Below are 27985 nucleotides of genomic sequence, written 5' to 3' on the forward strand. Positions count from 1 at the left end.
GTGCCGTCACCTGTCCCTCCCCTGAGCTCATCGCTCGCTTGTGTCTCCCACCCTCATCGATACTCAGTTGGACGCGCTTTTGTTTTACTTAACTGCCCGTACACCACCATGGCCGCACCCAAGCGAAAGAAGTCCGGCATGACCAATGGACAACCTACTTCCGAGCCTGCCAACCCCGTCCCCGATACTCCGGCCCCGCGCCGATCCGCCAGAAATATCAGCGACGGGAAAACTGTCACCAAGCCCGGCGCCGCCATGAGTCCCACCGAAGCCGATCTCGCCAAGGACCAACCACCGGCTAAGCGCCGCCAGATCAGCCGCAAGAAGGCCGAGTCCGAGGATGGCGTGCGTCGTGCCATAAGAGAGCTCACCGAAATGGAGAATCGTCTGCAGAATTCTACCAGAAATCAGCGTCTTGCCATCGAGTCAAGCCATGTTCCCCCTGGTTCGACCAAACCTCACTCAGAAGGACACGCGTACAAACCTCACATGACAATCCATGCGTCAGATCCAGAGAAGCTCGCTCGGATGGCCGAAGAGGAGAGATCTGGTACTCCTAGCCTTGACGCCGCCCCAATTGAGGGCCCAGATGGTGAAGGCGCTGTCGGTGACGTCGAGGACGACAAGATGCGCCTCGAGAATGCCCCAGAGAGAGGTGCTGGACGGGAGCCGCCCGTTAATAGTGACTACTTGCCCCTCCCATGGACTGGAAGGCTGGGTTATGTATGATCTTCCAAATCTTAGACCTCGTTGTCGGTAACTAACACTGGACCAGGCGTGCCTTAACACCTATCTCCGCGCGGCAAATCCCCCCGTCTTCAGTTCGAGAACTTGTCGCATAGCGTCCATCTTGCAACATCGTCATCCTCTTGCAGATCCATCTCAGCCTGAGCACGCCACCAAGAATCGCCCTGACGAGAATCAGCCGGCCGATATCCAGCGCGGCCAGAAGTATGTCGAGGAGCTGGGATTGGCCAACGCTCGGGACATTGTCAAGATGCTGCAGTGGAATGACAAATACGGCATCAAGTTTATGCGACTCAGTTCAGAGATGTTCCCGTTTGCAAGTCATGAGGAATATGGCTACCGTCTCACACCCTTCGCCGCGGAGCCTCTTGGAGAAGCTGGAAAGGTCGCTGCACAATTGGGCCACAGACTAACAACGCACCCCGGCCAGTTCACCCAGCTCGGTTCACCACGCAAGGAAGTCATCACGGCCGCAGTCCGAGATCTGGAATACCACGATGAATTGCTCAGCCTTCTTCGCCTCCCGGAGCAGCAAAACAGAGATGCCATCATGATATTACACATGGGTGGCACCTACGGCGATAAGGCATCTACGCTAGATCGATTCCGTACCAACTACGCCAAGCTGTCACAATCTATCAAGAACCGACTTGTCCTCGAAAATGACGATGTTGCTTGGTCTGTTCATGACCTCCTACCTATCTGCGAAGAGCTGAACATTCCAATGGTTCTTGACTTCCATCATCACAACATCATCTTCGACGCAGGCCAATTGCGTGAGGGTACTGAGGACATTAGAAAAATCTACGATCGAATCAGTGCCACATGGACGCGCAAGAACATCAAGCAAAAGATGCATTACAGCGAGTCGTGCCCAAGCGCCACCACACCCCGCGACCGAAGAAAGCACTCTCCGCGCGTGCGCACTCTCCCGCCGTGTCCTCCCGATACGGATCTCATGATTGAAGCCAAGGACAAGGAGCAGGCTGTTTTCGAATTGATGCGCACATTCAGGCTTCCAGGGTGGCAATCGTTCAACAACGTGGTCCCGTACGAGCGGGTTGATGAGATCCGGGCCAACAAGGCAGCCGCTAAGAAGGATGGCAAAAAGAAGCCCAAGCAATCCAAGAAGAAGAAGAATGATGACGAGGAAGACGAGGAGCCAGCGGAAGCTGATTCCGTCGTTGTGGAAGAGAAAACCATAGCCCCTGAAGACTTTGGCATGGGCGGTCCACAACACAGGGTATACTGGCCAGAGGGCATGGAAGAATGGTTGAGGCCCAGGAAGCGGGAGGTGAAGAAGGGAAAATCGACACAACTAAAGGATGAGATCAAGAAGGAGGATGACTAGTGTCGTTGTTTATGACACAACAATTGGGGTTTCACCATGTACAACCTGTATACTAACAAGGCTGATGCATTAGCATCGAGGTATGCGTCAGAATTACGAGAAATGAGATGTTGTATAACGCTGTCAACTAAGAAATAGACCGGCGTGAACTTGACAGCTATGAATGAATCTAGAGCAGTTGCCACGCTATAGCGGTATGTCAGAATCATCGAAGCCAGTATGAACATGGTAAGCACTGTTGCGCTTGTGTTGGTCAACGGGGTGATAGGGCTAGATTTGAAAGGGACACGACATCAACGACCTATTAGGCGGGAAACGGATATTCGAATAACCCCACCTTGACCTCGGAATGGCAACTCGAATGGGAGCTCGTTCCCAGTGCTTGACAGATTGCAATTAAACCCTTGGTAAGAGAGAAAGTCGCGCGGATAGTCATATGAGTGCGAGATCAATGAGACTTGGCTGCATACACAACGAAGCCGATTGCCATCAAGAACGTCATTGATATCAACAACTGCCGAACCTTCAAAACCACCGCTCATCCCAATTGTGATATTCCTTCCAGCAATCGTTCGAGGTTTTCATATCTCGATAAGTCTCGACCCCGTCGTGGGTGGAAAACGGCTCAATTGAGCCGGGCCACCCCGCATCAGTCTCTTTCGAGAAGGGGGTTGAGGAAAAGAAAAAGTCAATGACCAGATGATTGTGATAGCCACGCGGGATAAATTGACAACCAACAGTCCATGGGTACTGCAATTGTCAAATCATCTCTGCCGGCTGCCCGGTGTCGTCAATATCGCGCCAAGGAGGGTTGCAACGACTTTCCTTATCAAGGTTACAGCAGGCCTGGGGGTCGAGAAAGCTTAGCTCGGGAGGAGATAGGATGGCGAGAGGGGAGGGGGGAGGGTTATCCTTGAACGGCCCCAATCTGTTCCGGAAGACAGAGAGAGACATAGAGGCATATCGCGGGAGTCCAGGGTATCTTCGCCCAGGCTGGGTTGAAGTGATACCGTCAAATGCCACTCTCCATTTGCGACTGTGATATCGGCGCACGAGTTGGACGGGCCGACATCAGAACTGCTACGTTACGATCAATTGAACTCATAAGAGACCCCTTCCCCATATCCAGTCTCAATCAAGTTGTTTTAATACTATGTAGTCTATCAAGCACCTTGTTCCCCGAAATCATGCCTCCATGACCTATCCCGCCTGAAGTCGTCCCAACCCTGAGACACGATACACCAAACAATGTCTGCCTACCACACCGTCTCCGCGCCGCCCACGGACGGCGTCCAGAAAGCTCAAAACAAACCACAGTCCCTCCTTGACCAGACCCCGTCCCGCCAAGATGGGCAAACCTTTTACACTATGGAGTCGGCCGTAATCCTGCACGACCCCAACGTGACGTTTGAAGAGTACCTCTACTGGGCCGAAGTCACGCGCGCCGAGGAGAAGCAGGCTAACGAGCGGTATCTACACTCTCGAGGACCAGTGACGCTCAAGAGCGTGGTGAAGGATCGGTTTAGAAAGGGCGATGAGCATTTGAAGTTCCAGGCGGCCAGCGAGGGCAGTGGGAATGAGGATGTCGGGGCCGGAACTGGGGAGAAGCAGAATGGGAATGAGACTGGAAGCGATAAGGCTTTGCAACCCGCGGAGAGTAGGGACGGTGGTGTTGTGACGCCAGAAGAGTGGAAGAGGGCGAGCAGGGCGGTGAGAACTGCTGGTTGGGGCGCCGTGTTCTATCTCATTACCACGGATATCTTGGGGCCGTTTTCCACGCCGTGGGTTTATTTACTCATTCTTTGGTGTATGGATGAAGCTCGACTAACGTCGTGTTCAGCTGGGCTTTTGCGCAGATGGGCTACGGTCCAGGCATTGCGCTTTACACCGTCTTCGGGGTGATGTCGCTGTAGTAAGTCACCCAAACACATCATTCACCCCAAACAACAAGTGGCTGACCAACTCAAAGCTCCGGCTGGATCCTCTACAAAGCCTTCCTCGGCCTCGACTCGGACAGGTACCCCCTCAAAGGCTACGGGGACCTCTACTTCCGCGTCTTTGGCGCAAAGGCGCGGCACGCCATCAATTTTGCTCAGGGTCTCCAGCTCCTGCTCTTCGTCGCCGTTCTGATCCTCGCCAACGGCCAGTCCATCTCGCAGATTAGCAAGGGGCCCAACGGCGGAGCGGGCATCTGCTTCGTGGCGTGTCTCGTGATTTTCATGGCGGCCGGGTTCATCTTGGGCCAGATCCGGACGCTGCAGCGGTTTTCGTGGATTGCCAACTTGGCTGTGTGGGTGAATTTGCTCATCATCTTTATCTGGTAAGTCCTTGGAGAAGTCCCCAGTCTGGGTTGATGTTAATGAGAGACGAATAGCATGGGCGTCGTTGCACACTCCCCTCCCAACTTCGCCGCAACCCAGGCCTCCTTCGGCGACACCTTCGGACCCGGACCCGTCATCACCTACGCCGGCACGCCCCCGCCCGGCATGGCCTCGGGCGGCTCCGGCTTCCTAGGTTCCATGAACGGTCTGAACCAAGCCGTCTACTCGTACGGCGGCTGCCTCATCTTTGCGGCTTTCATGGCAGAGATGCGGCACCCGATGGACTTTTGGAAGGCCCTTCTCTGCGGAGAGGTGTTCATCTACGTGTGCTATCTCGTCTTTGGGCTGTACGTGTACTCCTTCCAGGGCCAGTACGCCTTCAACCCCGCCATGCAGAGCTTGTCGCCGTACTGGTGGCAGACGGCGACCAATATTCTGGGTCTGGTGACGGGGTTGATCGCGGCGGGGCTATATGGGAATATCGGCATGAAGGTCCTTTACGTCGAGCTGCTGCAGGAGATTTTTGGGGCGCCGCCGTTGACCGAGTCCGCGGGCAAGATGCTGTGGGCGGCGGTGATACCTGTGTATTGGGCTCTCGCCTTCATCGTTGGCGCCGCCGTGCCGCAATTCTCGCTGGTGTCTGGATTCATCGGGGCGCTGTTTATCCTGAGCTTCACGTACACTCTGCCGGCGCTGTTGGGTTTGGGCTATTGGATTCGGAAGGACGCAATGGTGCCAGAGGAGGAGTCGTTTGACCCATCGACGGGTAGGTACGCCTATGTTGATGTTGGATTTCGGCGATACCGAAGGGGGTTCATGAAGAGGCCTCTATTCAATGCTTGGAATATCATCTACATGCTAGGAGGGCTTGTCACGACAGCGCTGGGCATGTACTCGTCGATTGAGGGATTGATTGCTGCCTTCAACGGAAAGTCTCAGGCTACGAGCTTCGGGTGTGGAAGTCCAGTCTGAGTCAAAGGGGCTGGCTTTGTTTCGTGGACAGAGCTCAGCAGTTGCTGCTAGGTCGAGAGCTTGCTGCGCCCGTATCAACCAAATAAGATATCGCGATGAACGTGTAATTTCATAGCTTCGTACCAGTCGAGAATATTTCACTTCTAACCACGGTCCTCTGAATAGGGACGTATTAATACTGTAGTCATTAGGACAGCGTCGTGCCGTCGGTGGTAAAGCTAACTACTTGTTAGATTGGGTATCATGTAAGCAAGCCCCTATGCTTCTCTGTCGTCCTTCGCGCACCCGCCTTCTGGTCATGTCATCACGATGAAAGCCATGCCATGGCATTACCGGAAGACTCGTCGTCCACCAGTCCGGACCGGAAATCTCTCCACGCCGCTGCTCTGCTGCTCATGCCACAAGCCTTGGATGCCCACCCAACCTCCATCTCCCGATAGCTTGTAACGTCGCCAAGCTTCGCGGAGATGGTCTGGTCGTAAGGGGCCTCTCCTGTCTTCCATCTGGGTCGCGTCGTCTTTGGGCGGCGGAGTGGGTACGTCGGCCTGTTTCTCGCCGGTGCCTTTGATCCACTCCCCTTGCACGTCTCGAGCTCTCTCGATGAGCTCGCCGATGAAAAGCTTCGAGACAGACTTAACGGCGAGAGCGACGTTGGGTGGGACGGATTGCGAGACTGTCGCATTGACGACCTGTGTGATGGCCGTGTCAGTGAGATTGCACATCGCTAGCCAGCAACCAGGTTGTATATCTTACCCTTTTGACTACGGACTCGGTGAGTTTGGCCGCACGCCAAAGTTCGTAGCGATCGTACTGTTCTGGGTCAAAGGACTCCACAAGCATGGCACGGAGTCTTATCTCCTCTTGCTTCTGCTCCTGCGTCCTGACCGTAGAATCCACCAGCGCCATACGCATATCGTTATCGTCGTCATCATCGTTGGCGCCCTCCTCTTGGGCATCGCCTCCAGTGCCTGCGCCGCTGACCGACGTGGGCGCGCGTCCGCCTACGAGAGAGGGCGTTTGTTCTCTGGTCTCAACGTTTGTCTGGTTCTTGGGCTTCCTGCCGCGCTTCTTCTTAGGAGGTGCGCTGACTTGGCTGCCGCTGACGACACTAGCGTTGTCTACTGACGGCGAACGTGGGTATGGAGAGCCTGCTTCGGGCGGGAAGGAGGTCTGGCGAAGAGGGTGGGCAGCGGCGGCGGAGGTGACGGAGAGTGTCGAGGCCTTTCGACGTTTGGCAGACCCTGGCGGGGCGCCATCTGATGCTCGCTTCTTGTTCGACATGGGGAGCTGTGCGGGTGACGGATACGGCGGCGAGTGTGCGGTCGGAGAGTATGAGTATGGAGGGGAAGCCATCGCAGAGGCTTGGTGGTGGATCGCAAGGAGGAGTGACGAGCGCCGGCAAGCGCAGTTGCTAGATCGAAACGAGCAAATGCGCTTTTCTGAAGGATCGAGATGTTGATGTATCCGAAGAAGGTGCCGGTCTGGTTTCGTTACGGGTCGCAATTCGTAGGTTCACGCAGGGTTGGAAAGTCGTCAAGGTCATGGAAGTTCATGTCCAGCATGAGCCCAAACGTGAAGGCGCGCCGCGGTTGGCGAATCTAGAAAGAGTGGAACCCAGTCACCTGGATGACTAAGGTGAGATCGGGTGTTTCCAGAGTTCCCCTGGGCCAGCTGTCACATGACCGATGACAGCCTTTGGCAGTGTCAAGGTTCACCTGGGCAGGCACAGCAGGCTGGAAACAAACGGGCGGGTGTTTGAGCGAGGTTCCACTGAGGGTACGTACTGCCCCAAATGGACCCTTGCGTCAAACGGGAATCGGAGAAGTGGAGACCTCAGGTACAGTCGTCAAGCTCACTGAGGGCTGAGGTGCAGTGAGCGCTGAACGTGGCTGGCCGCTGCACCGGTGACTCCTGAATCCTGGGGGAGGTACCTCTGTAAATGGCGCTAAACCCCCCGATAAGATAACGCCGCCCGTAACCGAATTTTCTGCTCCGATTTCCCTCCAGAGTCTTGAATGAGCGCAGCGGGGACGGCCAGTGGACGGACTTTTGTTCATCTGGAGCACCCAAATGATCCCTCTCCCACCTTCATAACCACAACCGCCAACCTCCACACCCCGATTTCTCCTCCCCGCGTTGGATCCCGATATCACAATGACTCAGTCAGAAGGTGTAGTGGTCAAAGACAGGAAGAGGAGCCGAAGCAAGCACCAGAATGGCCACAGTGGTTCGAGCGACGGGAGTGAAGCCGAGACCGCGAGCCAGTCCAGCAAGCGAAGCAGCAGAAAGCGCAAAGGCGACGACGATGCCAAAGTCAACGGCAACCACTCCAAGAAGCAGCGCCGCCCGAGCCTGAGCCAGCCTGCGCGCGATCCCAGAGATACTACAGCATCCAAGTCCAAGAAGAAGTCATCCAAGCCCAAATCCGAGGGCGTCGTAACGAGGTCACCGAGCCCGGTGATTGACTTTGACGGCCTGAGTCGCCCGAGTAAGAGTCACGCCATTCCCAACCCCGCGCAACCCAATTGACTAATGCGCGATGTCTTCTAGGCCTCGGAACCCGCGAGCGTCTCGATGAGTCCCCTGAGCAGGCTGCCATTCGTCTCGACAAGATGAAGGGCGCCGTCCGCACCATCCTCGAATGCGTCGGCGAAGACCCCGACCGGCCCGGCATCCTCGACACCCCGAGACGGTACGCCGAAGCGATGCTCTTCCTGACCCGCGGCTACCAGCAGAACGTCAAGGACATTGTCAACAATGCCATCTTCCAGGAAGGCCACAACGAGATGGTCATTGTCAAGGACATTGAGATCTTCAGCATGTGCGAGCACCACCTCGTTCCGTTTACCGGCAAGGTTTGTAGACCCGGCTACGTACATTGACAATTGCATCGGCGGCTAACATGTACTACCAGATGCACATTGCCTACATTCCCAAGAACCAGGTCATTGGCCTCTCGAAGCTGCCCCGTATTGCCGAAATGTTCAGCAGACGTTTCCAAATCCAGGAGCGCCTGACGAAGGAGGTTGCCTACGCCATCATGGAAATTTTGAAGCCTCAGGGTGTCGCCGTCGTAATGGAGTCTAGTCATTTGTGCATGGTCATGCGCGGCGTGCAGAAGACGACGGCTAGCACGATAACTAGCTGCGTCCTTGGAGCCTTCGAGAAGAAGGAAAAGACCCGGAACGAGTTCCTCAGTTTGGTGGGGTTGAAGACATAGACTGTCACAGACGGATATGCTGGGCAGAGGCGCCCTGAGACATTACTTGAGGGGAGCACCAAAACCCAAGCGGCAATGATCTCATCTGATATTGTTCTACATATTCTCGGCGTTTGGTTTTTACGGGCATGCATCACGAATTGGAAAGACCATGTTTAACACTGGGTCACAAGCATTGGCGATTATTAGGGGGGGTTAGATTTCATGAGAAGGGAGCTCAACGCTCGTTCTGGACTAAAAGACTACTTTTTTCAAGCGCAAAATATAACACCGACATTTTTGGTTACGGGCTGGCTAGATTGCTCGTTTTCCGGCCACGGAACAATCAAAATTCCTGCCTACCCACATGATACATCCGTCCTCACGCCTACCAGTTGTCCGTCATCGTGCTCTGGCGCCCAGGCGGTGAGAAGTCTCCCTGCATCGATATTCGCTGCAAGGGAGCGCAAGCCATGCCGCCATGCCGCCATGGAGCTGTGAAACAAGGCCAATTGGCACTGACTCTGATGCGAGTCGTGGCAGGAAACATGCGTTGTGAGAAGGGAGCAAACACAAAAAGCCAAACCCCGCAAAACACCACAACCCTCTCGCGACACCAGTTGTACAGAATAACACGATACACCAAAACACAAAAACGGAGGTTCTCCCCTTCCAGAATCGAACTAGAGACCTTTCGATGACAATGTAACCATTACAGTCGAACGTGATGAACCAACTACACCAAGGGGAGATGGGTCGGGGACTAAGCCCCGCTTGGTGAGATGTTCGGAGCCGTTAGATGACGGTCTAAGTATGGAGCAACTCCACCAGAGCTAAAGTTATGCATAGACAAGTAAGTTATAGAACGAGTTGTCAGCCTAGCAGCGTCTTTTTAATAACGACTAGCATTTCTACCATGCCACGGTTCTGAATGAGTATTCTCTAAGGATATTAGATCAAACGTATTTTAGAATACTTAGGTAGTAGGAATAGAGGTCAGGTATTGAACGGCAAATTGATATGACACCCACTTGACAGGTTAAAACTGGCCATGAACCCATTGTAGTATAGCAGTATCAGGTATTATCATTGATTACCGCGGTAGATTCGCTTTTCATCGATCGTAAGGTCTACTAACTGCTCGTCTCATTTCCGGTCCCAGTCTTTTATCTACACAGCGTGGATTATTCTACGAATGGATTGCTTGAAACCCGATTTCTCATGTCCGTACATATCCTCTTGTGCCTTCTCGTGTCGGATTGACGCAAATTCTGTTTCAAAGTCTATTTCACCTACCGGGATTACTCGAGATTTGAGGTAGAACTTGAAGAAAATGTAGAGGACTATGATGCAGCATTAGTTCATGCCGGTGGCGTCGAAGAAAGAAGCTGGAAACTCACTCGCAAAGATGAAGACGTTGAGATAGCATGTCAGGAATCCCGAGGCAGTGAAGTTCCCAGTAGTGAAGACGTCGAAGCCTGAATGGTAGTATAAGTTGGGAATGGCTCACGACAGTGCGACGGCAACATAAGGCAGGTGATAGCTTACCTGAAAAGAACACAACGAGAACAACAATAATAAGGGTTGCCCACGATATGTAGGGTTGGCCAGGAACCTTGTATGGAAGCTCTGTTAAAGGTGTCAGCTGGGCATACATGGTGGACAACCCTCACAAAGAGTGACTTACCATTCCTAGAGTAGCCTTGTGCCTTGAGCCCGGCAAAGAAGCGAAGATACGTGATCTCAATCACTATCCAACCAATCAGTCCGGCCACTGTCGTAATATTGACAAACCAGCCAAAGACAACAGAGGTGTTGTTGGCAACATTAAGATAGACAAGCGGCATGAGGACACAAGTCAACCCCACCGCGTAGTGAGGTGTTCCGAACCTGTTGCAGCGCTGAAGGATCCTTGGGGCGTGGCCATCGCAGCTGAGACCATAGAGGGTTCGAGACGCGATGAAGACACAGGCGGATCCGCTGCTGATGGCAGAGGTGCAGACCACGGCGTTAATGATGGACGGCAACACCGAGACACCGGATCGGGTGAAGGCGATGACGAAGGGTGACTGTTGGGCGGTCCCTGTTGAGATGCTCAGAGATGGGTCATTGGATGGCCTAGGTGGTTTCGTCAGACAGGTTCTCGAGTAGCCTCAGTTCCCAAGTAGGTCTTACACGATCATTCCCACGATCAGGATGCTAAGAACGTAGAAGAAGAACACCCGGAAGAAAGTCTTCCTCGTAGCTGCCGGGATGATCTTCCTCGGCTGCCGAGTCTCAGAACCCGAGATGGCAACGACTTGGATATTGCCGTAGCTGAAAGCTGCGGAGAGCAAGACTTTCCAGAAAGCCAGAAAGTTGCCAGCTGATCCTGTGACAAGGTAGTTGTTGAAAGCCCCTGGGTCCTGCCAGTATCGGAAGCCTATGCGGTCGCCGTTGGGTCCGCCGCCGAGATCTATGACCAGGCCGCCGATGATGAGGCCGATAATTGTCATGATCTTTAGAGAAGCAAAAACCACTTCGGTCTAGGTGTCTTGTAAGTCACATGTGCTCTTTGCGGTCAAGAGGAGTGGATGTCTTACTTCACCGTAGAGCCGGACGCCGCAGAAGTTGACTATAATGATGAAAATCAGGAATATCGTGATCCAAACTCCGGGGTTCACTGATGTATTCCAGAACTGGATCAAAGTTGCAGCGGCACTAATCTCTGCAGGAACAGAAATCGACATGGTGTACCCTATTCTCAAGTCAACAACATGCTTCTAGGGCAGGTTTCTCATCTCGAATCGACTTACAAAAGTTCCAGCCAGTAGCTGCACCGAGTGCTGGCTCAACAAACTTGGTCGCATGTCGAATGAAACCACCAGTTGATGGCATGAAGGACGTGATCTCCCCCGTTGTGTACGATACGCCAGCGGTGACCAGCCCCATTACGATGTAAGCCAAAAGTGCCCCGGCAGGGCCTGCCGTGGCAATAGTTGTACCGGAACTGAGGAACAGGCCCGTCCCCTTGATCCAGTGTTAGACGACAGACCATTCCACGACATCTCATTTCCTGCTCAAACTTACAATCATTCCCGCAATGGCAATCATGTTGATATGCCGAGACTCCAAGTCACGCCTGATCCCCTCGCCATCTCCGGGAATAGAGGCGCTCTCGCCGGAGCGGGAGTCCACTTCAGGAGCGGCGCCAATGGTGGTCTCGTCCTTTTCCTTCCCCTCCATGGTGAATGGTTTGAAAGCAATTTGAATATTGGGCAGTACACGATGCAAGTAGATTTACTGCACACATCTATTGGAGTTCACAGATGCATCTCGTCATGACATCCCCCGAGCAGCGGAGTGGGTTGATCAACATTAATGAATAACACCATTGTAAGCACCCAAAAGTCGGTCCTGATAACGCCCCCGGAGCTGCCATTCAGGGTCGTAGGATAGGCGCAACTCCGCAGCCAATCGGGCGCTGGGTCGCTGTCAATGATCGACTTTTGAGTCGCCGGTGCCGGGGTCAAGATTCGGCTTGAGACGCCGGTTGATAAGCTCCGTTGCGCATGAGTGCGGGGGCAGAACGGCTTCAAAGATTGGATAAAAGCCTGGAAAACGCGATCTATGACCCGATAGCCCGGCTTAAAGGGTATCCAAAGATAATACTCTAACTTCCTTAGGTCCAAGCATCATGGCATCCGCTTCTTCAAGTCCCGAGGACGCCTTTCAGTTATTCGACCTGCGCGTTGAGGTAGTTTGCCCACCGGGCAAAAGAATCATGTGTGGCGCGAAAGAAGGAGACTACTTCACTTTGAAAGGCGAGATGTTGTATCTGCCACCAGACCAGGGCATTAGTATCTACAGCTTGTGTAAGTTGACTCGTTGGAGTTTTACTCGGAAGCTATGGTCTCTAACTCTGAATGTTTAACAACAGCATCAGTGCTACCCCTACTGGCCGCAAAACAACGAGTGACTTCTAAAAACGATTGGATGACAACCGATGCATTGATTGCATGTCCTGATCCTTGCTGTCCCTCCCAGCTGAAGATTGTCCGGGAAGGCATCAGAACTTTTCGTCACTCAGAGACTACCGCGGTTCCTCTGAACAACACCGATGCACCCAAGTAGACGGCTTGTAGAAACTCATCTACTTAACATTAAGTCTTTGCGATGTTCAAGCAAAAAATACGCCGTCTTGAGCATTGAACCCAGCTTCGGCCATGAGCTCAACCCAGGTTTCATCATCTGCAAAGTCCAGGCTCAGTCCTCCTTCCGCCTGGTTGAAGGCTCGCCCCGAAGCTGCGGCAACGCCGGTCTCCCGAGTCGGATCCCGCTCACCGACTCGAAGCTGGCCACAACACTCGGTCAGATCGGTTGCTGTCGGCGCTTCGGCCGCGGGCTCAGAGATTCTAGCCAGGACGTTGTCGAGAAATCTCGACTGAAGTGCGCAGCTCGAGCCCAGGGGAGCAGCTTGCTGGGAGAAAACCAGGGCGGCGCCTGATATCGCACTTTGTATAGCGGGTTGAATTTGGCTGGCGATTGAATGGGACGTGGATAACATGAGCTATATTCTGGTTAGACTGCGAAAAAAGAAAAGAAGTTGAATTAGATTCAGTTGGTCTTACCTTGATCAAGAAAGCTGCACTATAAGCAGTCATAACGTGAATAGAATCTTGGGCAAAGTACAGCCAAGAGGAGTGTCGGCAGATGAGATGCAGCATCTCAAGGGCACTCGAGTAGCTAACCCAAAGAGCCTCCATATGGTATGTCGTGTTCTGGTCCGACTGCGCCAAGATGTCCTGTAACGGCAAAGAGAACAGTTGCAACCTGAGATGTGTGCCGTAGAACTGGATAAAGAACGGATGACAGCTGTCTAATGGTGCAGAGCTTTAGCTAGGTAGCTTGACTGTCAAGGCCTGGATGGAGTTTGGGCATACCTGTATCTGCTACGCTGAGCCACCTCGACTCCCATTCCTCGACTCTGCTCTTGATGATTGCAAGGAGAGATTCTAGGCTATGTAACTGTCTCGCGCGAATTCGACTTGACCTCGGTCCTAGTAGCCTGAAGACTTCTGAACTCAACAAGCGTAATGTCACTAGCGCAGCCAGTAGACGGTCGCCAGGAGTTGCCATTGGATCCTTGCACCATGGCTCAATGGACTCGATGAACTCGCTTCGTTCGATCATCCATGGCTTTCCAGTCTGCAAGCTCATGCTAGGCCATGTTAGCTTTTGAGCCATCACTCAGTCTCGGGCTTCATCCTACCTGCGGTCGTAAACAAAAAGGATAAGCCAAGTTCTTTCGATATTCCTCTTCTGACGTCTCTCCAAGTCGGTTCCTGTGTTCGACTGTGAAGAATACGGAGTAAGCCGATGCCAGCCTAGCTCCATGCCCATCCTAATCACGTATCCTAAGAGCATCCAGGCACGCGCGTCTTCGGACTCTTTCCAATAGGTTAGGATCAGAACCGCCTGCGCAGTTTCAACTGATTTGGTTCCCTTCCGGAAAGTGGTGGCAAGGATATCTTCGGCATGTTCGCGAAGCTTCCTGTACAGAGCAGGATTGAAGGCTTTCGCAGCCGCAGCTAAGATTGCCGTGAGAAGGAATGGAGACTCTTGCCGGATACGACCGAAAGTGTGCAAGCGCGGATCTAATTGACTGATGTATGGATTGAGAGATTCCATAAAACTGAGGAGAGGTCATTGATTTGTCTTTTGTGGGCGGGAGTAGAACTTTGGAAGGACGGGGGATGGGATAGGCACGGAACAGCCGGGTTGTCATTACTAGACTCACTTTTCGAACAGGGACGAGGCGATGGATGAATTGAGGAGACCGAGTTGAATCGGATCGTCGGAAGGAATCCGCGACTCTTCCTGTTGTACTTCTGAGGTGGTCGATTCTGATGCATTCAGTATGCTCCCAAGGGAGAAACTGCCGCGCGTTGCTGCACGATTGAAGAACCCAGCGGGCTGAAGGCTTCCATTGCTCCAGTCTGGACTTCGTTGAACTGCCTGCGTCTGACTACTTCCCTCTCCAACCTGTCTTTGCTGTACTGACGGAGAAGAAGTGGCTGGTGCGGTTGAGCTCTGCGCTTTACGCTTAGGAGTAATTCTTTAATTGTTAACTTCTGTAACCTCACTGCTTAGGCTCCTCCAGGTGGTACGCACCGAGTTCCTGGTTTTCTCCCTCGGCGGTGATCCTGGAAGATGCACTTTAATGACTTCCGGGTGCAACGATCGCAGACTGCTCCATCACCTACAGTGATGCATTTCATCTTTATGCTCCTGCATTGAAGACATGCTTTGGGACTAAGCGAAGCCATGATTATTAGTCGGGAGAGACGTTGCTGTCATTACAAACCATCGAGTCTTACATCGGCTTGGGATTTGGTGATGGTCGGGCATGCAGGTCCATCGTGTTGCTTCACTGTCGTAGATCGCCGGCTACCAACCATAGAATCAACAATTGACAAGCACTTTGACCTGATAAGGTCAAGGGGGGAAATTCGCCGGCTTCGGGGGTGCTGTGAATCCTTTTGGGGACTTCCCTATCTTCGTCCACTTTTCTCCCCGCCGTTCCCAGTAGCCGCCTGGCCTGGGTAAAGATAACCGACTAATGAGCCGGCAAGCTACGGCTCGACTCGTTGATCGCCGGTGGCTTCTGATAGTTGAGATGAATGCCGACGGGTACTAGCTCGAAAACAGGGTTCAGCTTGCAGCCGTGCGGCAGCAACACCGATTTCGTTGTGTCCGTACATCTAAGGGAAGGCTTACATGCAAGCCGTTCATATTCAAGATCGAAGGCAGGACTTAGATTTCGTCAAGAGACCTCCAGAAACTCATAGTCTCTCACTTTAGACCAAGACGACACGAACGAAATGGCGGCAAGTTCAGAAGGCCAAAGCGTTAAGACGGCGCACGTCAACATGATGACGGACACCATAATCACAAATCTCCCCGCTGAGAATCTCCGGGTAATCATGCGTTCGCTATTGGCCGCGCATCCAGACATCACCGCAACTTTCGAGGCTGAGACAAGAACCTACATCAAAGATGTAGCGTTACCAGCAGCTCAGGAAGAGCTGTCTTCGGAAGCATCATTGAAGAAGACACAGACGACAATCCGTTGCATGCTAGGATGCGGGCTCAGTCTAGAGAGCCTCCCGCTCATTACCAGGGTGGTCAGGGGCGGCATCAAGCTTCTCATTGTCCCAGAGACCACCAAAGAGAATACAACTGCTGTCTTGGCGTCTGTTGATGGCGACATTGTCCAGATCATGACCGCCATTGAGAAAAGACTGCTAGCAGCCGCTCGCGAAAGTCTTCTGGAAGACGAACGCGATGCTGTGACCAGCTTGCATAAGTCTCTTGTCGAGTGCAGAGTCAGTATAGAAGAGAAGGGGCTGGAATACCCCTACGCGAGAGCACTTTTCGCGACTTCCATGCTTCTTGGAGAACCACTTCCTGTCTTCAATCTGCCGTCGAGCGATTCATCGGGTCTGTGTGCATCCCTCCCAGGCCCTGTAGATGCGAAGGAGATGTTTGAGATGAACGGCTTCAGACTGCCTAGATTGTTCACCGGGCTTTGGCAAATGTCTAGCCCATCCTGGGGCTCAGCGCCTACATCCAAGATCATTGCTCAATTCTCTAAACACATGGAAGTAGGTCTTTCAGCGTTCGATATGGCGGACCACTACGGCGATGCCGAGATTATCTTTGTAAGTCTGATCACACCTGGTTATCTCTCAAGTTGTCTTGCTAAATGAGCTAGGGCCGCTTCTGTTCGTCTTATCCATTCAGCGATTCAACATTTGCAGCGACCAAGTACTGTGTCTTCAACCCGATGACAGTTACGCGTGCTGCTATACGAGCCAATGTCGCTGAAAGGTGCCGAAGGCTGCAGACAGACAAGATCGACTTGCTCCAATTCCATTGGCAATTCGTGAGTAGCCACCTAGGCCTGCCCAGTGTGATGAGAATGACAAGCTAATCCTCTGTGGTAGTATGAGGACCCTCAGTATGTGGAGGCTTTGCGTTTCCTTGAAGAAGACCCCCGCGTCAAGACCTTAGGACTCTGCAATTTCGACACTGAGCACATGAAAGTCGCAATTGACCAAGGCATCAAAATTCATTCGAATCAAGTGCAGGTATGCTCGAGCCCCGCGAACTCAAAGATCGAGGGGTCGAAATTGACGGTTCCCAGTTTTCGTTGATCGATAGCAGGCCAGAGGTTCACATGGGCAAGGTCTGCCAGGAACACGACATCAGACTCCTGACTTACGGAACATTGGTAAGCTGAAAGAAAGAAAGCAATGGCATTATTGATTCGCTCGCGAAAAGGCTAACAGCTATCGATGTAGTGTGGTGGATTCCTCGCTGAAAAGTGGCTGGGAAAGGGGCAACCGGATCTCTACGATGAGGCGATCACGCCCAGCCAGCGCAAGTATTATGCCATGATCCGCAGTTGGGGAGGGTGGGATCTGTTCCAAGATCTCTTGCAGGTGCTTAAAACAGTCGCATCAAGACACAGCGTCAGTGTTTCCAATGTGGCCACTCGTTGGGTGTTGGACTTCCCCTATGTCGGGGCGGTCATCGTTGGGACTCGAATGGGCATCAGCGAGCGCGCGGATGAGAACCTAGCGAGTCTGGGATGGTCTCTAAGCCAGCAGGATCGAGAGCTAATTGAAGAGGTTTTGAAGAAGAGCAGAAGGCTAGAGATGTACGAGGCGATGGGAGACTGTGGAGGAGAGTATCGCTAGAACTTGATTATTGACGTTGGTCTTACTTGGTTATCTGTCGGTTATGATAAGAGTTATTATACTTGTCACATCATTACTACTATCAAAATCTATGTGGCTTGCGCTGTATATCATCATTCCCCTTTGAATACGGTGATGGTGTCTCGCCAAGAAGTTCACCTATCGTCAGTGATTAGGCGGACATGGAAAAAGGCATAAGAAGCGGATGAGGAAAATCAACAAGTAATCATGACTTGAAGCAAATAACCAATTCTGAATCCATGGTATTCAATTAAGTTGCTGAGCGATGCCTCGTTGATAAGAGGGCAACGAGTCTTAAATCTATGTACCATCGCTCTAGCCTCGACTCAGGTCCACGAGCTGTCTATCTTGAATATTACCCGCCGAGAACCCTACGAGAACTTCATATTCGCCCTCCACAAACATCCAATCCTCAGTGAAGGCATTCCACACCATGAGATCATCGGTCTTCACCAACAACTCTACAGCCTTGCTCTCCCCAGGTTCGACCTCGACCTTTTGAAAAGCTCGGAGCAACTTTGGTGGCTCTTTCGCAGCCTCCGGAAACCCAACATAGAGCTGAACAACCTCTTTTGCCTTGGTATTTCCCTGATTCGACAAAGTAACTCTGGATAAGACGGCGCTGTCATTTGAAGATACCTCCAGTCCAAAAAGACTAAAGTTGGAATATGTCAGGCCATGTCCGAACGGAAACAATGGTTCGATACCGCTCCGGTCATAGGCTTTGTACCCTACATAGAGACCTTCTCCATAGGGTACTTCAATGTTGGTACTGATGCGTATGGTGTCGTTGAGGTTCTTGGGGAACGTCAATGGCAACTTCCCGCTCGGGCTCATATCGCCGAAGAGAAGACGCTCAAGCGCGAGCCCCACCTGCTGGCCAGGATACCAAATCTCCATGACGCCTTCGACTTGCTCAATCCAAGGCATCAAAATAGCCGAGTTTGTGTTCAGGATTACAATGGTTTTCTTGGATATACTGGCAAGCCGGCTGATGATGGCATCCTGGTCGCCAGGTAGAGAGAGTCCAAGGCCGCTATCAGCACCTTCAGAGATCCGGTCCGAAGCGAAAATGATGCTGATATCCGCCCACTCGGCCAGCTCGTCGGCCGCTGTGTCTCGAGCTTGGTTGCCGATGTCTACGCCAAGAGTGATCCCATACGCACCAGTGGATAAGGAGTAGCCCATGTCGTATTTCAATAGAAGCTTGACCTCGGATCCCGCCTCGAGATACGTTGCACCTTGAACATAATTCCCGAAGTTGGCATAGGACATTTTGGCTACCAGAACGTCGTCCAAGTACAGCAGTGCGGTTCCCTGGCCATACATGGAGAAGTGGTGCATTCCTGTGGTGTTTGGAAGGAAAACCGCCTCGTAAACAGCCGAAAATACGTCTGGGTATTCACGCCAAAGTTCTGGTGGGTATGTAGCAATGGTAATGTTGGGGACCATCTCAGTGGTGTGTACGGGGCCGGTGAAGTCAGCTGTCTTGTAGTACATGACGTTGACGCCGCTATCTCTGAACATGCTCGAGGGAACGGTGGGAAACTGCCCAGTGCCTGGGTACGCCATGGAGTACTTGGCCGTGATGTTTTCTGCGTCTCCTCGACGCTTGATCGCATCAAAGGGTGCTTGAACAACCATGGTCGAGTCAATGACGAAGCCACCGTGGTTTTCAGAGACCTGGTTCTCGGTGGTTGCTCCGATGCCAAAGACTGCAATCTTGGAATATTTGTCTCGAGAGATAGGCAGGGCGCTTTCGTCATTCTTCAGCAGAACAGCACCCTCTTCAACCATTCGCTGTGCGAGATCCAGATGCTCCTGGGTACGTACATGGGCTGTCGAGTCTCCGGTCACGGGATTGTCGATTTGCCCAAGCTTGAACATGTATCGCCAAACCCTCTGGACCATATCGTCAAGTCGTGCGTGTGGTATCGATCCATTACTGATAGCCTCCACCAATAAGTCACCGTAGTATGCAGGAAAGCCGTAACTATCTGTCAGATCTCCGCCCGGCATTGAGATGTCGAGTCCAGCCATGACAGCAGCAACGGTGCTTCTTGTGGAGAAATACCAATCGGCAACCACGAACCCTTCGAACCCCCACTCCTGACGAAGTGTCTGGTTGAGGAGCCAGTCGTTTTCACAGGTGAAGAAGCCATTGAGTCGATTGTATGAGCACATGACACTCGCCGCATCTGCCTCTTGCACACTAGCCTTGAAGGCAGGCAGATAAAGCTCATGCATCGTCCTCTTATCGACCACTGCATCGACTGTTACCCATTCCGGGCCATTACCGAACCTATTCGTGTCTTGGTTATACGCAGCGAAATGCTTTGGGCACGCGAGGGCTCCCTGACTTTGGATGCCCATCGTGCCGGCGACCGCCATACGCGTGGTCAGCCATGGGTCTTCGGACAGAGTTTCGGCAGCGCGAGCCCATAAGGGAGAGCGAAGGATGTTGATGGTGGGCGCAAGGACGATGTTGCGGCCTTTGCCCATGTGCTCTTGTGCAAGTGCCTGGCCAAACTCATACTGTATGGACGTGTCCCAAGAGCTCGCCGCCACAACCGGAGCCGGGAAAGCAGTGACATTGTCGAGAGAGTTGCCGACTCCGGCGGGCCCATCGCCCATACAGATACCGGGGATACCGAGAGAAGAGTTCCCTTGGATGTGTCCGATACATGCGTTCACGCCGGTTCCATTATCTGTCAGCTATGGGAATATCAGCATTAGCTCTCTTTTTCTCATGGGCAACGTGGTGTTGAAAGCCTAACTTCGGTGTCGCCTTGGACCATGGCATGTTTTTGTGTATCATTGAGCTGAGCTATGAAAGACGAGAGGCGCTCCTCGTAATTGAGTGTCTTGTCGAGCCATGGCTGAACCGCGTAGGCAGTTGATACCAACGAGGCGATCCGGAGAGTAGAGGTCAACCACATCTTCAGTTGTGCACACAATTCACGAGAGAAGACAGATTGACACAAATATCCAACATTCAATCACAGGCTTTGGTGCGCTTTCATATTTCAGAATCCTCCCAGCTTCTCACCGTTGCTCAATCTCCCCATCTTATCACGTTACATCGCATATCGTCACTTGATGACCTTCTTCAAGGTTGTTCATGTTGTCTAGCCCTGCACCGGTCTTCCAAACCGATAGACCGGGGCAGTAGTAGAAGGCCGGAGTGAGTAGTATACGCCTTTGCTGTTAAAAGCCGGCGAACAAACGGTCTGACCGATAAGCCCAAGCCGAAGATATTCTGGAGATTGCAGTGCGGGGTACATATCTGGCAGTTGAGAGGATGCGGAGATGACTCTGTGGGTCTAGAGATAAAGCAGCAGAGCTTCGAGAAGCAGTCTTGGTTGGAAAAAGCGACCCTGAAGACCCGTTCCTGTTGAGTCGGACTGATAGTGCTCGTTAGTGAACTCTTTGTCCGCGCACACGTAATGGGGCTTCCGGGCGTAGATCCACATTTCGGCTTCCACAAGCCGGCTCCGAAGCCGAAAATCCGGTGTCTCCCCGGAAACCAGCAGCGAACAGGTTCCGTCTCGGACGTGGCATTCTAGAAGACCAGAAGATACACCCACAAGCTTGAGTTCATTCTGACCTCGGCCCAGGAACAGCGTTGTAACACCTTTTGGGGAAGATGCTACGCTGCTGACTTGCGAGCCAAACATGGATGAAGCCCGCTGAAAGCATCGAGACGAGACCGAGACGGGAAGTTCGGCTGGGATTTGATATACCAGAAACGACACAAGATGCTCAGGAAACCAACAACAAACAGGAAGAGGTTCCCTTTTTGGCCGTCCCGATGCGAAGGGGGCGCGGAGCTGAACAGGCACGACAGGTTTGCATCTCGTAGACTGACACGACGGTGACAAGCGATGGCTGCTGGCACGAACACTTTGACGCGCCGTGCGTACGGTGCTGCAGATCCGGAATCCAGTCATCCCCTCACTTCGCGTTTTTAGCGCGGCAGAGTCGGCCGAAGGTCGGAAGTTTTCTTAATCCACGGGCACTCTGATCGCTTCGTGTCTCCCTGGGAAATATGTGGCCTGAGCCGTGCCTCGTTTCACCTGGATTCTGATACTCGTACAAAGAGCTTTCCCCCCTCATCCTTCGCACCAGAGGTTCATGTGTTGAGTCTCCCTCTTCTCCTACAGGCTACCGGGGGTGTTCTCTCGCTGAGACCCGAGACACACCTGGAGTTCGGCTACAATTACGGTTCTCATTCCACTCAAACTTCTCGCCTCAGCCACCCCCACGGCCGTGGAAGCCGTCGTGTAAGTGGTTTACCGCCTACCACACCCACTGAGCTGCGGGAGAGGTAAAAAAAGACGAGTTCATACGAGACTGCACACCATCACCACTAACATACACACGGAGACTGCTCCAGTGTGTGCAAAAGAATCTTGGCTTCGTTCGCCGGCCCGCGGGAGTGAATCGGGTATTTCCTGAATCGACTCGTGGGACACTGCTGATTCGCGGGTCCCGATTTGCACTTTACCAGAGTTTATTTCCGGGCGTCGCCTCTTCTTAGGCTTTCCAACTAACCCAGTTTGTGTGGAAGGCCGTGTGGAAAGCCGACTTGACTGACATTGACTTACACGCTAGGCCACTGTCAGTGCCGTACATGAAGCTCTGCATCGTCAAGACGCCAAAGACGGCCCGTTCTTCACGTCAATCAGTCGGCCAGTTGAAAGCCATCTGACTTTAAAAGAACGTGCAATATCCCAACATCTGGTATAACTCGTGAATTGTGAAAGGCCTGGAAACAGTTTGATAGGACCCTTGGAGAGACCCTTCACGCATATGGGAGATGGCCGACCGGCCGAGGAAGAAATAAGCTCGCACCGAAGAGCGGTCTGACCTCTGCCGGCGTATCCCGCTCTCGCTAACAAATTCTGCGACGGCAGGCCTGGATGATCCCAACAAACCCTAGTCAACTTGTCGACGAATCTTCTCCTATCAGAGGTCCGGAGAGGAATCCGCAGCGAAGCAAATCGGAAGCTCACGAGCGAGAGGTGTGTCTTCTCTAGCGGTGGTGCTGTGGGGGATCGCCAGATCCGCCAGCGCGGGAAGAGAGTTGAGCAGGGATCCGTCCGCACGTTTCACGTTTCACTTCGGCGAGCGACGTCGTGTCAGGCTGTGCTTGGGAGGGGGAGGCTCATGGGCTGAAGAGTGTTTAACACCCCAGCTTCGGGGACGAATCCGTTTTATATTTTTGTTTTAGAATAACTCCGCCGCCCGGTGGTGGTGCAGGTTGTTTGGCTTGGGGCCAGTTCGAGGAGTCTTGGCTGGTGAGAATATCGAAGAGAGAGAGACGGAGGGAGCCCCGCGCCTCACATATCAGTCAAATAACGCATAGGTAGCCCGAGGGTTAAGGTACTGCACAGCCTCCATCACCCATAAAGTGAGGCTTGAATGCTAGCCAGGTACGGATACATCGTCAATATTACCCGAACCTGCATGTACGGGCCAAATCTGTGGGCTACCCGTCGAGCTTGTGTGAAATAAGCGCCGGACCTTAAACAAGGATGCCATCCCCCATGTTGACGATCAACCTCAAAGGTTCATCCATCGGCAGTGGGATGCGGTTCACGCCGATTCGCGCGATGCGAGTGGCCGAACAAAGTCATTCATATCCCATCCCGCCTCGAATCTGAGTAGGCCTGCCGTGCCAGGAACTCTCCCTGATCCATGCATTGACGTCAAGTACAAAGACAGCAGTCAATGCGATTGCGGGCCAGAGGCATGCCCTGGTCGAGGAAGACGTGATGGAGGGCCAGAAGAAGCGTCGAGTCGAATCTTCCTCCTCGGGCCCCTCGCCCCCTCCTCTACCTCCCACTCCCCCAAACCGTATGAAGGGGGGTAAATAGGTATGAGGGTGAACCGTGGGCAACTTGTGAGACGGGTTACGCTTTTGGGAAGGCGATGAGCTGAGATTTCATATAATGTCACCGTCTGTGCGAAGGTTGTTTTGCCCCTCCCGTATGTGAGGGTCTGATCTAGTCTGTGCCAGTCTATAAGCCTGCAAAGTCCTTCTTCCTTCTCTTACCCTTCCAGTATTTCATGCTTGCTGGCCAAACACGTCGATATACCCACCGTACGCTACACACACCTGAATCTCTGGAAGATCATCACCACCAATACCAACTACTACCACAACCCCGGTATCCTAGACCGACAAGATGAAGTTCACCACCGAGATCACTCTCCTCACTCTGGCCATGGGCGTCTTCGCCGAGCCCCCCACAAAGGTCGTCGCCGAGCGTGACCTGGCTACAATCCAGGGTGTCATCCAACAAGTCGGCAACTCACTGAAGGATTTGAACAAGGCCGTGGACGGCTTCAACGGCGACCTCAGTGCCCTTGCCGGTGCTGCTGGCGCCTTCACCAACACCCTTAACCAGGGCACCCAGCAGGTCATGGGCACGAGCGAGATCACCCTTAACGAGGCCCTTCAGCTCCAGCAGTTCGTCTCTGGACTTCAGAGCGACGGAAACGCCCTTACCAAGAACCTCGAGAAGAAGAAGCCCGAATTCGAGAAGGCCAGCCTTTGCGGTATTATCTCCTCGCAAGTCGGTTCCGTTGGCGATGGCGCCAAGAAGCTCATCGACACCGTCGTCACCAAGGTTCCTCAAAGCGTCCAGTCTGTTGCCAGCCAACTTGCCGGCAGCTTCGCCACAACACTTCAGTCCACGCAGCAGTCATTTGCTGCAGGCAACTGCACAAACGCCAACGGTATGGGCGGTGGCGGCAACGGAACCAACGCCGGCACACCCAAGACCTCCTCCCCAGCCAAGGCTGGTGCCGCTACCCTCTCCGTCGGTCTCGGCTCCATCGCCGCGGCGGCGTTTGCTGTCATGTTGCTGTAAGCTTGTCTCGTGCGGAGATTGAACAGGAGTTTGGGGTTTGGACAGAAGATCAGTGGAGGATATATGGAAGATTCCAACACTTTGTCTATGATGGCCTTTTTCCTTTCGAGTGCGGGCATGACGGCGAAGTGCCAAGATTTGTATCATACGGGCTCGGGTAGACAATGCGAAGCCTGCTTTCTTGCACATCAAGGTTGTACCCAAACCCATGACTTTGGATTGAGCGCGTCGTACTGGGGTTCACGTCCATGCTGGTTGTGTTGAGGTTCGGGACTAGGCCGAGTGCACACGTTGAAGCACGAAACACTCGTTGTGAAACTATGAACCTTCGTCCCTATCCTAGGCCCGCAGGCTATCTATCCTCTGTTGATCGAGACCGACGCCCATTTAAGGTCCCAATACGTTCCGTTAACTCTTGCCTCGTCATCTGACTAATGCTGCTATCCTCTGATCGCAATTGCGCCCCCAATCCAACGTCGCCCGAGATTGTTTCACTCCTCCTCGGGCCTATCCATCTTGTGGATGACCCTCTTGCTCTTGTCATCGGCCTAGTTTCTCTAGTCGTCGGCCCCGTTACTCTGTAAAGTAGTGGCCGTTGCTCTGTAAAGTAGTGTATTCGCACTAGCCCTCATTGGATCGGTCGGGCTCGTTCGAGATACTTCTTATAATCGGGACCGCCCATCCAAAGATAGTCCGGTTCCGGCTTCTTCATGACAATATCCGCAAGTTTGTCATATGATTCCCTGTCTGTAGGGAAAAATACAGCCATGTGTTCGTTGTAGAAGTTGTCTCCATAAATATGCGCAGGAGCTACTGCTCCGTTGATAGGGTCGTCATTGTTACTGGGATCTGAACCTGGCATCTCGGACTCCTTGGAGATGGCCCCCTCATCCTTCTCGAGCTTTGTCTTGAGTAACTTGTTATCCATCTTACGCATGCTCTCCTCGCCCCGGTTCTCGTACTCGCTGAGTAGCCCATCTTGAATAGCTTGATGGGAAGCTGCTGCCTCGTTGGCGGAGTCTTGATCATTGCCAGGTTCCGGGCCAGGGATCGCGGGCTTCTGGGTGATGATATCCTCAGCCCCTTCAAGCTTAGTCTTGACGCGCTTCTTATCAACAAGCTCCTTCAGTGCCTTGAGATGCTCATGGGGTACCGTTTTGGCTCTCTTGTTAGAACCGTACGAGGATTCGCCGTTGCCCGACAGCCTCACCAGCTTCTGCCCATCGCCCGACAGCTCCACCAGATTTTGCCCTTCACCCGGCTTCAGATCGACTTTTTCCATTCCTTCCCACCAAGGAAGTCCCCATGCGGCATCGAAGTAGATATCGCACAACTGTATACCGGCTTCTTGTGCTTTGGCAAGCCGCAGCGCCGTCTGTCTTTGATAGTCCTGAAAGTCTTTGCTGGGGAACCGTTCGCTCCACGGCTTCTCTCTGGGGACAGAGTTGCGTCCCGTTAGAGGCAGTTGCGGTGCACTGCTCCTCAGGGACGGGTCCCTTATGTTGGCGTCGGTCATGATGAGGTCGCCGAAGACGTGAGGATGGGTTCTCTAAGTCATGACTTCGTCAGTAAACCGAGAACGTCTGAGGAATTCGGTACTCACATTGAATCCGAACCGACCGTTGATCAGATTCGGCGAGGGAACACTTTGGTGCGGACTGAAGTGGTGGGTAATGGGACCGTTAGCTGGAGGCAACTACGTAGGGTTTGGAGTCGGCCCTTGAGTAGCGGAGAGGAATGAGAGAAGTCAGGAAATATCTACTCTCTTCTCATCATCACGAGGTATTGAGGAAGGAAAAGTTTGGGATGCAATATACCTTAAGCACGAGTTGATTTGTGCCCGAGGCTAGAAGGGACCTGTTGGCATTCTTTCTGTGGGTAGGCTGTGTCGAAGAAGCTGGAGTATCGACCTTGTAGACAAGGATATTCTGAGAAGGAAGAAGAGAAAGAAAGGAAAAGAAAAGAGAGTCGGGGATCAAAGAGATTAATATACCCATCGAGTTTACAAGGTGCTGGTTGAATCTGAATTGGGTAGGAGCTAGCGACTCGTCTCTTTGCCAAAGGAAGGGATTCGGCTACAGTTCGCTTCAAAGTTCGACTGTTCGAGTTGGAAAGGAAGAAGAAACATTTTATACTCGACAGGCAACTCTCACTTCACCTAGGCTCGAGAGGATGATTCTTTCATTGACAAAGCTTTAAGTCTGTATCGGACAGGAGCTGAAGACTTGGTTATCTTGGGTACTTGAAGAAGGAACTCCGCCACAGCTTACCTCAACCTCTCGGCGTATTCCTTAAGGAATACATTATAAGGAATGATCATAGACATAATAGAGAGACACGGTTTACCCTGAAAACGGACAACATATGCTCCATCAGATTTCCAGAGTATCGTAATCCCTTATGGATAAAGGACGGCTGGAAAACCAGCACCCGACGATACCTCCTAATCCACGAAAAGTGGGCATCGCGAACTAGCCTCCTGCCTGCGGTATTGGGTCCAGTATTGGGGACAGAACGGAGGTCCGTGGATTCTTAAATAGTCCGGCGTTCTTAAGCCCTATCTAGACCTCGAAGGCGTTGACTCTGTCCTTCATGCCATTCGTGACAAATCATTGCCTTATTTTGGAATTTCTAACACAGACGCTGTGCTAGATGTTGAATGTGGCTCCGGAGTTACAGCGAAGCGACCGTCCTAGACCGAAGCCCGGAATCATCTCTAGACGCGGTCCGGAAGACGGACGTCGAAGAAGGCATGTCATGCAAAGCAATGCCGTTAGCTACAACAGCTGAGCCAGGCGTCTCTTCTTCCTCACTCGTCCTCCCAGCTTCCTCCCTCGCCCTTAGTCTCTTCCTCGCCCAAGGCAATAAATTGAAGTACCCCCCACACGCAAACACCCCGCACCAAAGCGCAAACTCAGTCGCGTAAATAACAATCCCCAACACATCAACCCGAGGCTGAAAGAATATAGACGCGAGGGAAAACACGTCGCCCGCTGCGTCAATGCCGACAAAGATGAAGGATATGCCGCGCACGGTTCGGTGGAGGTAGATATCCCAGTAGTGCCGGAGGACCCCGGCGGCCAGCAGGGCGGCGGAGAGGGAAGCCATGAGGATCAAGGGCCATTCTGTGCCGCGGTCTTTTATAATGCGGAGTCCGATGACGAGGGCGACTTGGATGCCGGCCATGGCAGTTGCGATGGGGGCCACGACGGCGAGGGAGCGGAGGATGGACCAGTTCTGAAGACGGAATCAACAAGATGAGTTGGGGCGACAAATGGTCATGTGGGAGTGTACTCTTTGGTAGTAGAAGCATTGGATCCAAGTTGCGAGACTCAGAAACGTAAGGATCTGGGGCTGGATCTGCAGGGCAATGTTGAAGTCCTCGACGATGTTGTAGACGCCCAGCGGTACGCCGGCCCAGGCCCAGAGCATCATCATTGAGGGTTGAAGCCCGGTGGCATTATGGCGTCGGTAGTTGATAACAATTTGCGGGATGAGCTACACCAAACTGTCAGGAAGAGAATTTGGGTTATGAGCTCTAATGACATGCACCTGAATAGACCAGCAGACCTGTACTCTGTCAGCTTTACCTCACCATTGGCGGACGGGGTGAAGTGCGTACTGCACCAAGTGTGCCGAGAGCGTTGGCTGCGGCCGGTATGTCCATGACGACTCAAAAACAGGGTCTAATTATCAAACGTGTTGCCAATGACGGTAGCAATGTCAATTGAAAAAAGGTATCTTAGTTGCGG

General features: G+C 52.8%; 12 protein-coding genes and 1 non-coding gene across 13 annotated transcripts; 6 read left to right on the forward strand and 7 right to left on the reverse strand.

Annotated features, from left to right (window-relative positions):
• Positions 1-138: 138 nt before the first annotated feature.
• On the forward strand, positions 139-2098 carry BDP55DRAFT_560662 (UV damage endonuclease UvdE; the record flags this gene model as incomplete). The annotated part of the gene is made up of 2 exons (XM_060570010.1): positions 139-723; positions 776-2098. 2 exons carry the CDS (start codon positions 139-141, stop codon positions 2096-2098), a joined length of 1908 nt encoding a protein of 635 aa, XP_060425327.1.
• Positions 2099-3466: 1368 nt separating this feature from the next.
• On the forward strand, positions 3467-5455 carry BDP55DRAFT_753135 (transmembrane amino acid transporter; the record flags this gene model as incomplete). Its single annotated transcript, XM_060580688.1, has 5 exons — positions 3467-3645; positions 3730-3879; positions 3939-4010; positions 4068-4418; positions 4473-5455. The coding sequence occupies 5 exons, from the start codon at positions 3467-3469 to the stop codon at positions 5389-5391; spliced, it is 1671 nt and encodes a 556-aa protein (XP_060425328.1). The 3' UTR covers positions 5392-5455.
• Positions 5456-5526: 71 nt separating this feature from the next.
• BDP55DRAFT_676454 (histone-fold-containing protein) lies at positions 5527-6951 on the reverse strand. The gene is made up of 2 exons (XM_060575821.1): positions 6145-6951; positions 5527-6080 (listed from the first exon to the last, which is right to left on the reverse strand). Exons 1-2 carry the CDS (start codon positions 6742-6744, stop codon positions 5721-5723), a joined length of 960 nt encoding a protein of 319 aa, XP_060425329.1. The 5' UTR covers positions 6745-6951; the 3' UTR covers positions 5527-5720.
• A 424-nt stretch (positions 6952-7375) lies between these two features.
• On the forward strand, positions 7376-8957 carry BDP55DRAFT_719024 (GTP cyclohydrolase 1). Its single transcript, XM_060578428.1, has 3 exons — positions 7376-7879; positions 7942-8246; positions 8306-8957. The coding sequence occupies exons 1-3, from the start codon at positions 7546-7548 to the stop codon at positions 8609-8611; spliced, it is 945 nt and encodes a 314-aa protein (XP_060425330.1). The 5' UTR covers positions 7376-7545; the 3' UTR covers positions 8612-8957.
• A 296-nt stretch (positions 8958-9253) lies between these two features.
• Positions 9254-9341, reverse strand: BDP55DRAFT_t276. Its single transcript has one exon. It is a non-coding gene; the product is annotated as a tRNA-Tyr (tRNA).
• Positions 9342-9675: 334 nt separating this feature from the next.
• BDP55DRAFT_618098 (amino acid permease) lies at positions 9676-11938 on the reverse strand. Its single transcript, XM_060571290.1, has 8 exons — positions 11660-11938; positions 11386-11599; positions 11173-11327; positions 10766-11115; positions 10278-10708; positions 10139-10219; positions 9991-10068; positions 9676-9933 (listed from the first exon to the last, which is right to left on the reverse strand). The coding sequence occupies exons 1-8, from the start codon at positions 11813-11815 to the stop codon at positions 9761-9763; spliced, it is 1638 nt and encodes a 545-aa protein (XP_060425331.1). The 5' UTR covers positions 11816-11938; the 3' UTR covers positions 9676-9760.
• Positions 11939-12157: 219 nt separating this feature from the next.
• Positions 12158-12703, forward strand: BDP55DRAFT_753143 (uncharacterized protein; the record flags this gene model as incomplete). Its single annotated transcript, XM_060580689.1, has 2 exons — positions 12158-12444; positions 12510-12703. Exons 1-2 carry the CDS (start codon positions 12267-12269, stop codon positions 12701-12703), a joined length of 372 nt encoding a protein of 123 aa, XP_060425332.1. The 5' UTR covers positions 12158-12266.
• On the reverse strand, positions 12457-15039 carry BDP55DRAFT_676468 (fungal-specific transcription factor domain-containing protein). Its single transcript, XM_060575822.1, has 8 exons — positions 14950-15039; positions 14836-14884; positions 14744-14775; positions 14370-14687; positions 13842-14264; positions 13513-13790; positions 13201-13448; positions 12457-13139 (listed from the first exon to the last, which is right to left on the reverse strand). The coding sequence occupies exons 1-8, from the start codon at positions 14988-14990 to the stop codon at positions 12750-12752; spliced, it is 1779 nt and encodes a 592-aa protein (XP_060425333.1). The 5' UTR covers positions 14991-15039; the 3' UTR covers positions 12457-12749.
• A 414-nt stretch (positions 15040-15453) lies between these two features.
• Positions 15454-17334, forward strand: BDP55DRAFT_560767 (aldo/keto reductase; the record flags this gene model as incomplete). The annotated part of the gene is made up of 5 exons (XM_060570021.1): positions 15454-16293; positions 16347-16517; positions 16579-16722; positions 16779-16865; positions 16936-17334. 5 exons carry the CDS (start codon positions 15454-15456, stop codon positions 17332-17334), a joined length of 1641 nt encoding a protein of 546 aa, XP_060425334.1.
• Positions 17335-17670: 336 nt separating this feature from the next.
• On the reverse strand, positions 17671-20294 carry BDP55DRAFT_560646 (glycoside hydrolase family 3 domain-containing protein; the record flags this gene model as incomplete). The annotated part of the gene is made up of 4 exons (XM_060570005.1): positions 17671-18391; positions 18449-19476; positions 19543-20070; positions 20133-20294. 4 exons carry the CDS (start codon positions 20292-20294, stop codon positions 17671-17673), a joined length of 2439 nt encoding a protein of 812 aa, XP_060425335.1.
• Positions 20295-23417: 3123 nt separating this feature from the next.
• On the forward strand, positions 23418-24556 carry BDP55DRAFT_590307 (cell wall protein). The gene has a single exon (XM_060570917.1). The coding sequence runs from the start codon at positions 23547-23549 to the stop codon at positions 24231-24233; it is 687 nt and encodes a 228-aa protein (XP_060425336.1). The 5' UTR covers positions 23418-23546; the 3' UTR covers positions 24234-24556.
• BDP55DRAFT_771824 (uncharacterized protein) lies at positions 24540-26144 on the reverse strand. Its single transcript, XM_060581121.1, has 3 exons — positions 26051-26144; positions 25837-25891; positions 24540-25782 (listed from the first exon to the last, which is right to left on the reverse strand). The coding sequence occupies exon 3, from the start codon at positions 25747-25749 to the stop codon at positions 24862-24864; it is 888 nt and encodes a 295-aa protein (XP_060425337.1). The 5' UTR covers positions 25750-25782; positions 25837-25891; positions 26051-26144; the 3' UTR covers positions 24540-24861.
• A 551-nt stretch (positions 26145-26695) lies between these two features.
• On the reverse strand, positions 26696-27979 carry BDP55DRAFT_296982 (PQ loop repeat-domain-containing protein). Its single transcript, XM_060566591.1, has 4 exons — positions 27856-27979; positions 27786-27803; positions 27528-27731; positions 26696-27470 (listed from the first exon to the last, which is right to left on the reverse strand). The coding sequence occupies exons 1-4, from the start codon at positions 27898-27900 to the stop codon at positions 26907-26909; spliced, it is 831 nt and encodes a 276-aa protein (XP_060425338.1). The 5' UTR covers positions 27901-27979; the 3' UTR covers positions 26696-26906.
• Positions 27980-27985: the final 6 nt, after the last annotated feature.

This window comes from Colletotrichum godetiae (assembly GCF_030913485.1).
Source record: "Colletotrichum godetiae strain CBS 193.32 chromosome Unknown BDP55scaffold_48, whole genome shotgun sequence".
Lineage (NCBI taxonomy): Eukaryota > Fungi > Ascomycota > Sordariomycetes > Glomerellales > Glomerellaceae > Colletotrichum > Colletotrichum godetiae.

What these genes read in the sequence shown, in the direction of transcription:
- BDP55DRAFT_771824 (XM_060581121.1), bottom strand. Translation starts at nt 25,749, where the DNA reads ATGACCGACGCCAACATAAGGGACCCGTCCCTGAGGAGCAGTGCACCG.
- BDP55DRAFT_590307 (XM_060570917.1), top strand. Translation starts at nt 23,547, where the DNA reads ATGAAGTTCACCACCGAGATCACTCTCCTCACTCTGGCCATGGGCGTC.
- BDP55DRAFT_676454 (XM_060575821.1), bottom strand. Translation starts at nt 6,744, where the DNA reads ATGGCTTCCCCTCCATACTCATACTCTCCGACCGCACACTCGCCGCCG. An exon ending in CCGAGTCCGTAGTCAAAAGG is followed by an intron (nt 6,081 to 6,144) that starts GTAAGATATACA and finishes GCCATCACACAG; the next exon opens with GTCGTCAATGCGACAGTCTC.
- BDP55DRAFT_296982 (XM_060566591.1), bottom strand. Translation starts at nt 27,900, where the DNA reads ATGGACATACCGGCCGCAGCCAACGCTCTCGGCACACTTGGTGCA. An exon ending in AATGCTTCTACTACCAAAGA is followed by an intron (nt 27,471 to 27,527) that starts GTACACTCCCAC and finishes TTCCGTCTTCAG; the next exon opens with AACTGGTCCATCCTCCGCTC.
- BDP55DRAFT_618098 (XM_060571290.1), bottom strand. Translation starts at nt 11,815, where the DNA reads ATGGAGGGGAAGGAAAAGGACGAGACCACCATTGGCGCCGCTCCTGAA. An exon ending in TTGCCATTGCGGGAATGATT is followed by an intron (nt 11,600 to 11,659) that starts GTAAGTTTGAGC and finishes CACTGGATCAAG; the next exon opens with GGGACGGGCCTGTTCCTCAG. An exon ending in ACAAGGCTACTCTAGGAATG is followed by an intron (nt 10,220 to 10,277) that starts GTAAGTCACTCT and finishes CACCTTTAACAG; the next exon opens with AGCTTCCATACAAGGTTCCT.
- BDP55DRAFT_719024 (XM_060578428.1), top strand. Translation starts at nt 7,546, where the DNA reads ATGACTCAGTCAGAAGGTGTAGTGGTCAAAGACAGGAAGAGGAGCCGA. An exon ending in TGACGGCCTGAGTCGCCCGA is followed by an intron (nt 7,880 to 7,941) that starts GTAAGAGTCACG and finishes GATGTCTTCTAG; the next exon opens with GCCTCGGAACCCGCGAGCGT. An exon ending in TCGTTCCGTTTACCGGCAAG is followed by an intron (nt 8,247 to 8,305) that starts GTTTGTAGACCC and finishes ATGTACTACCAG; the next exon opens with ATGCACATTGCCTACATTCC.
- BDP55DRAFT_676468 (XM_060575822.1), bottom strand. Translation starts at nt 14,990, where the DNA reads ATGGACCTGCATGCCCGACCATCACCAAATCCCAAGCCGAT. An exon ending in GCCTCGTCCCTGTTCGAAAA is followed by an intron (nt 14,265 to 14,369) that starts GTGAGTCTAGTA and finishes ACCTCTCCTCAG; the next exon opens with TTTTATGGAATCTCTCAATC. An exon ending in GCTCAGCGTAGCAGATACAG is followed by an intron (nt 13,449 to 13,512) that starts GTATGCCCAAAC and finishes CTGCACCATTAG; the next exon opens with ACAGCTGTCATCCGTTCTTT.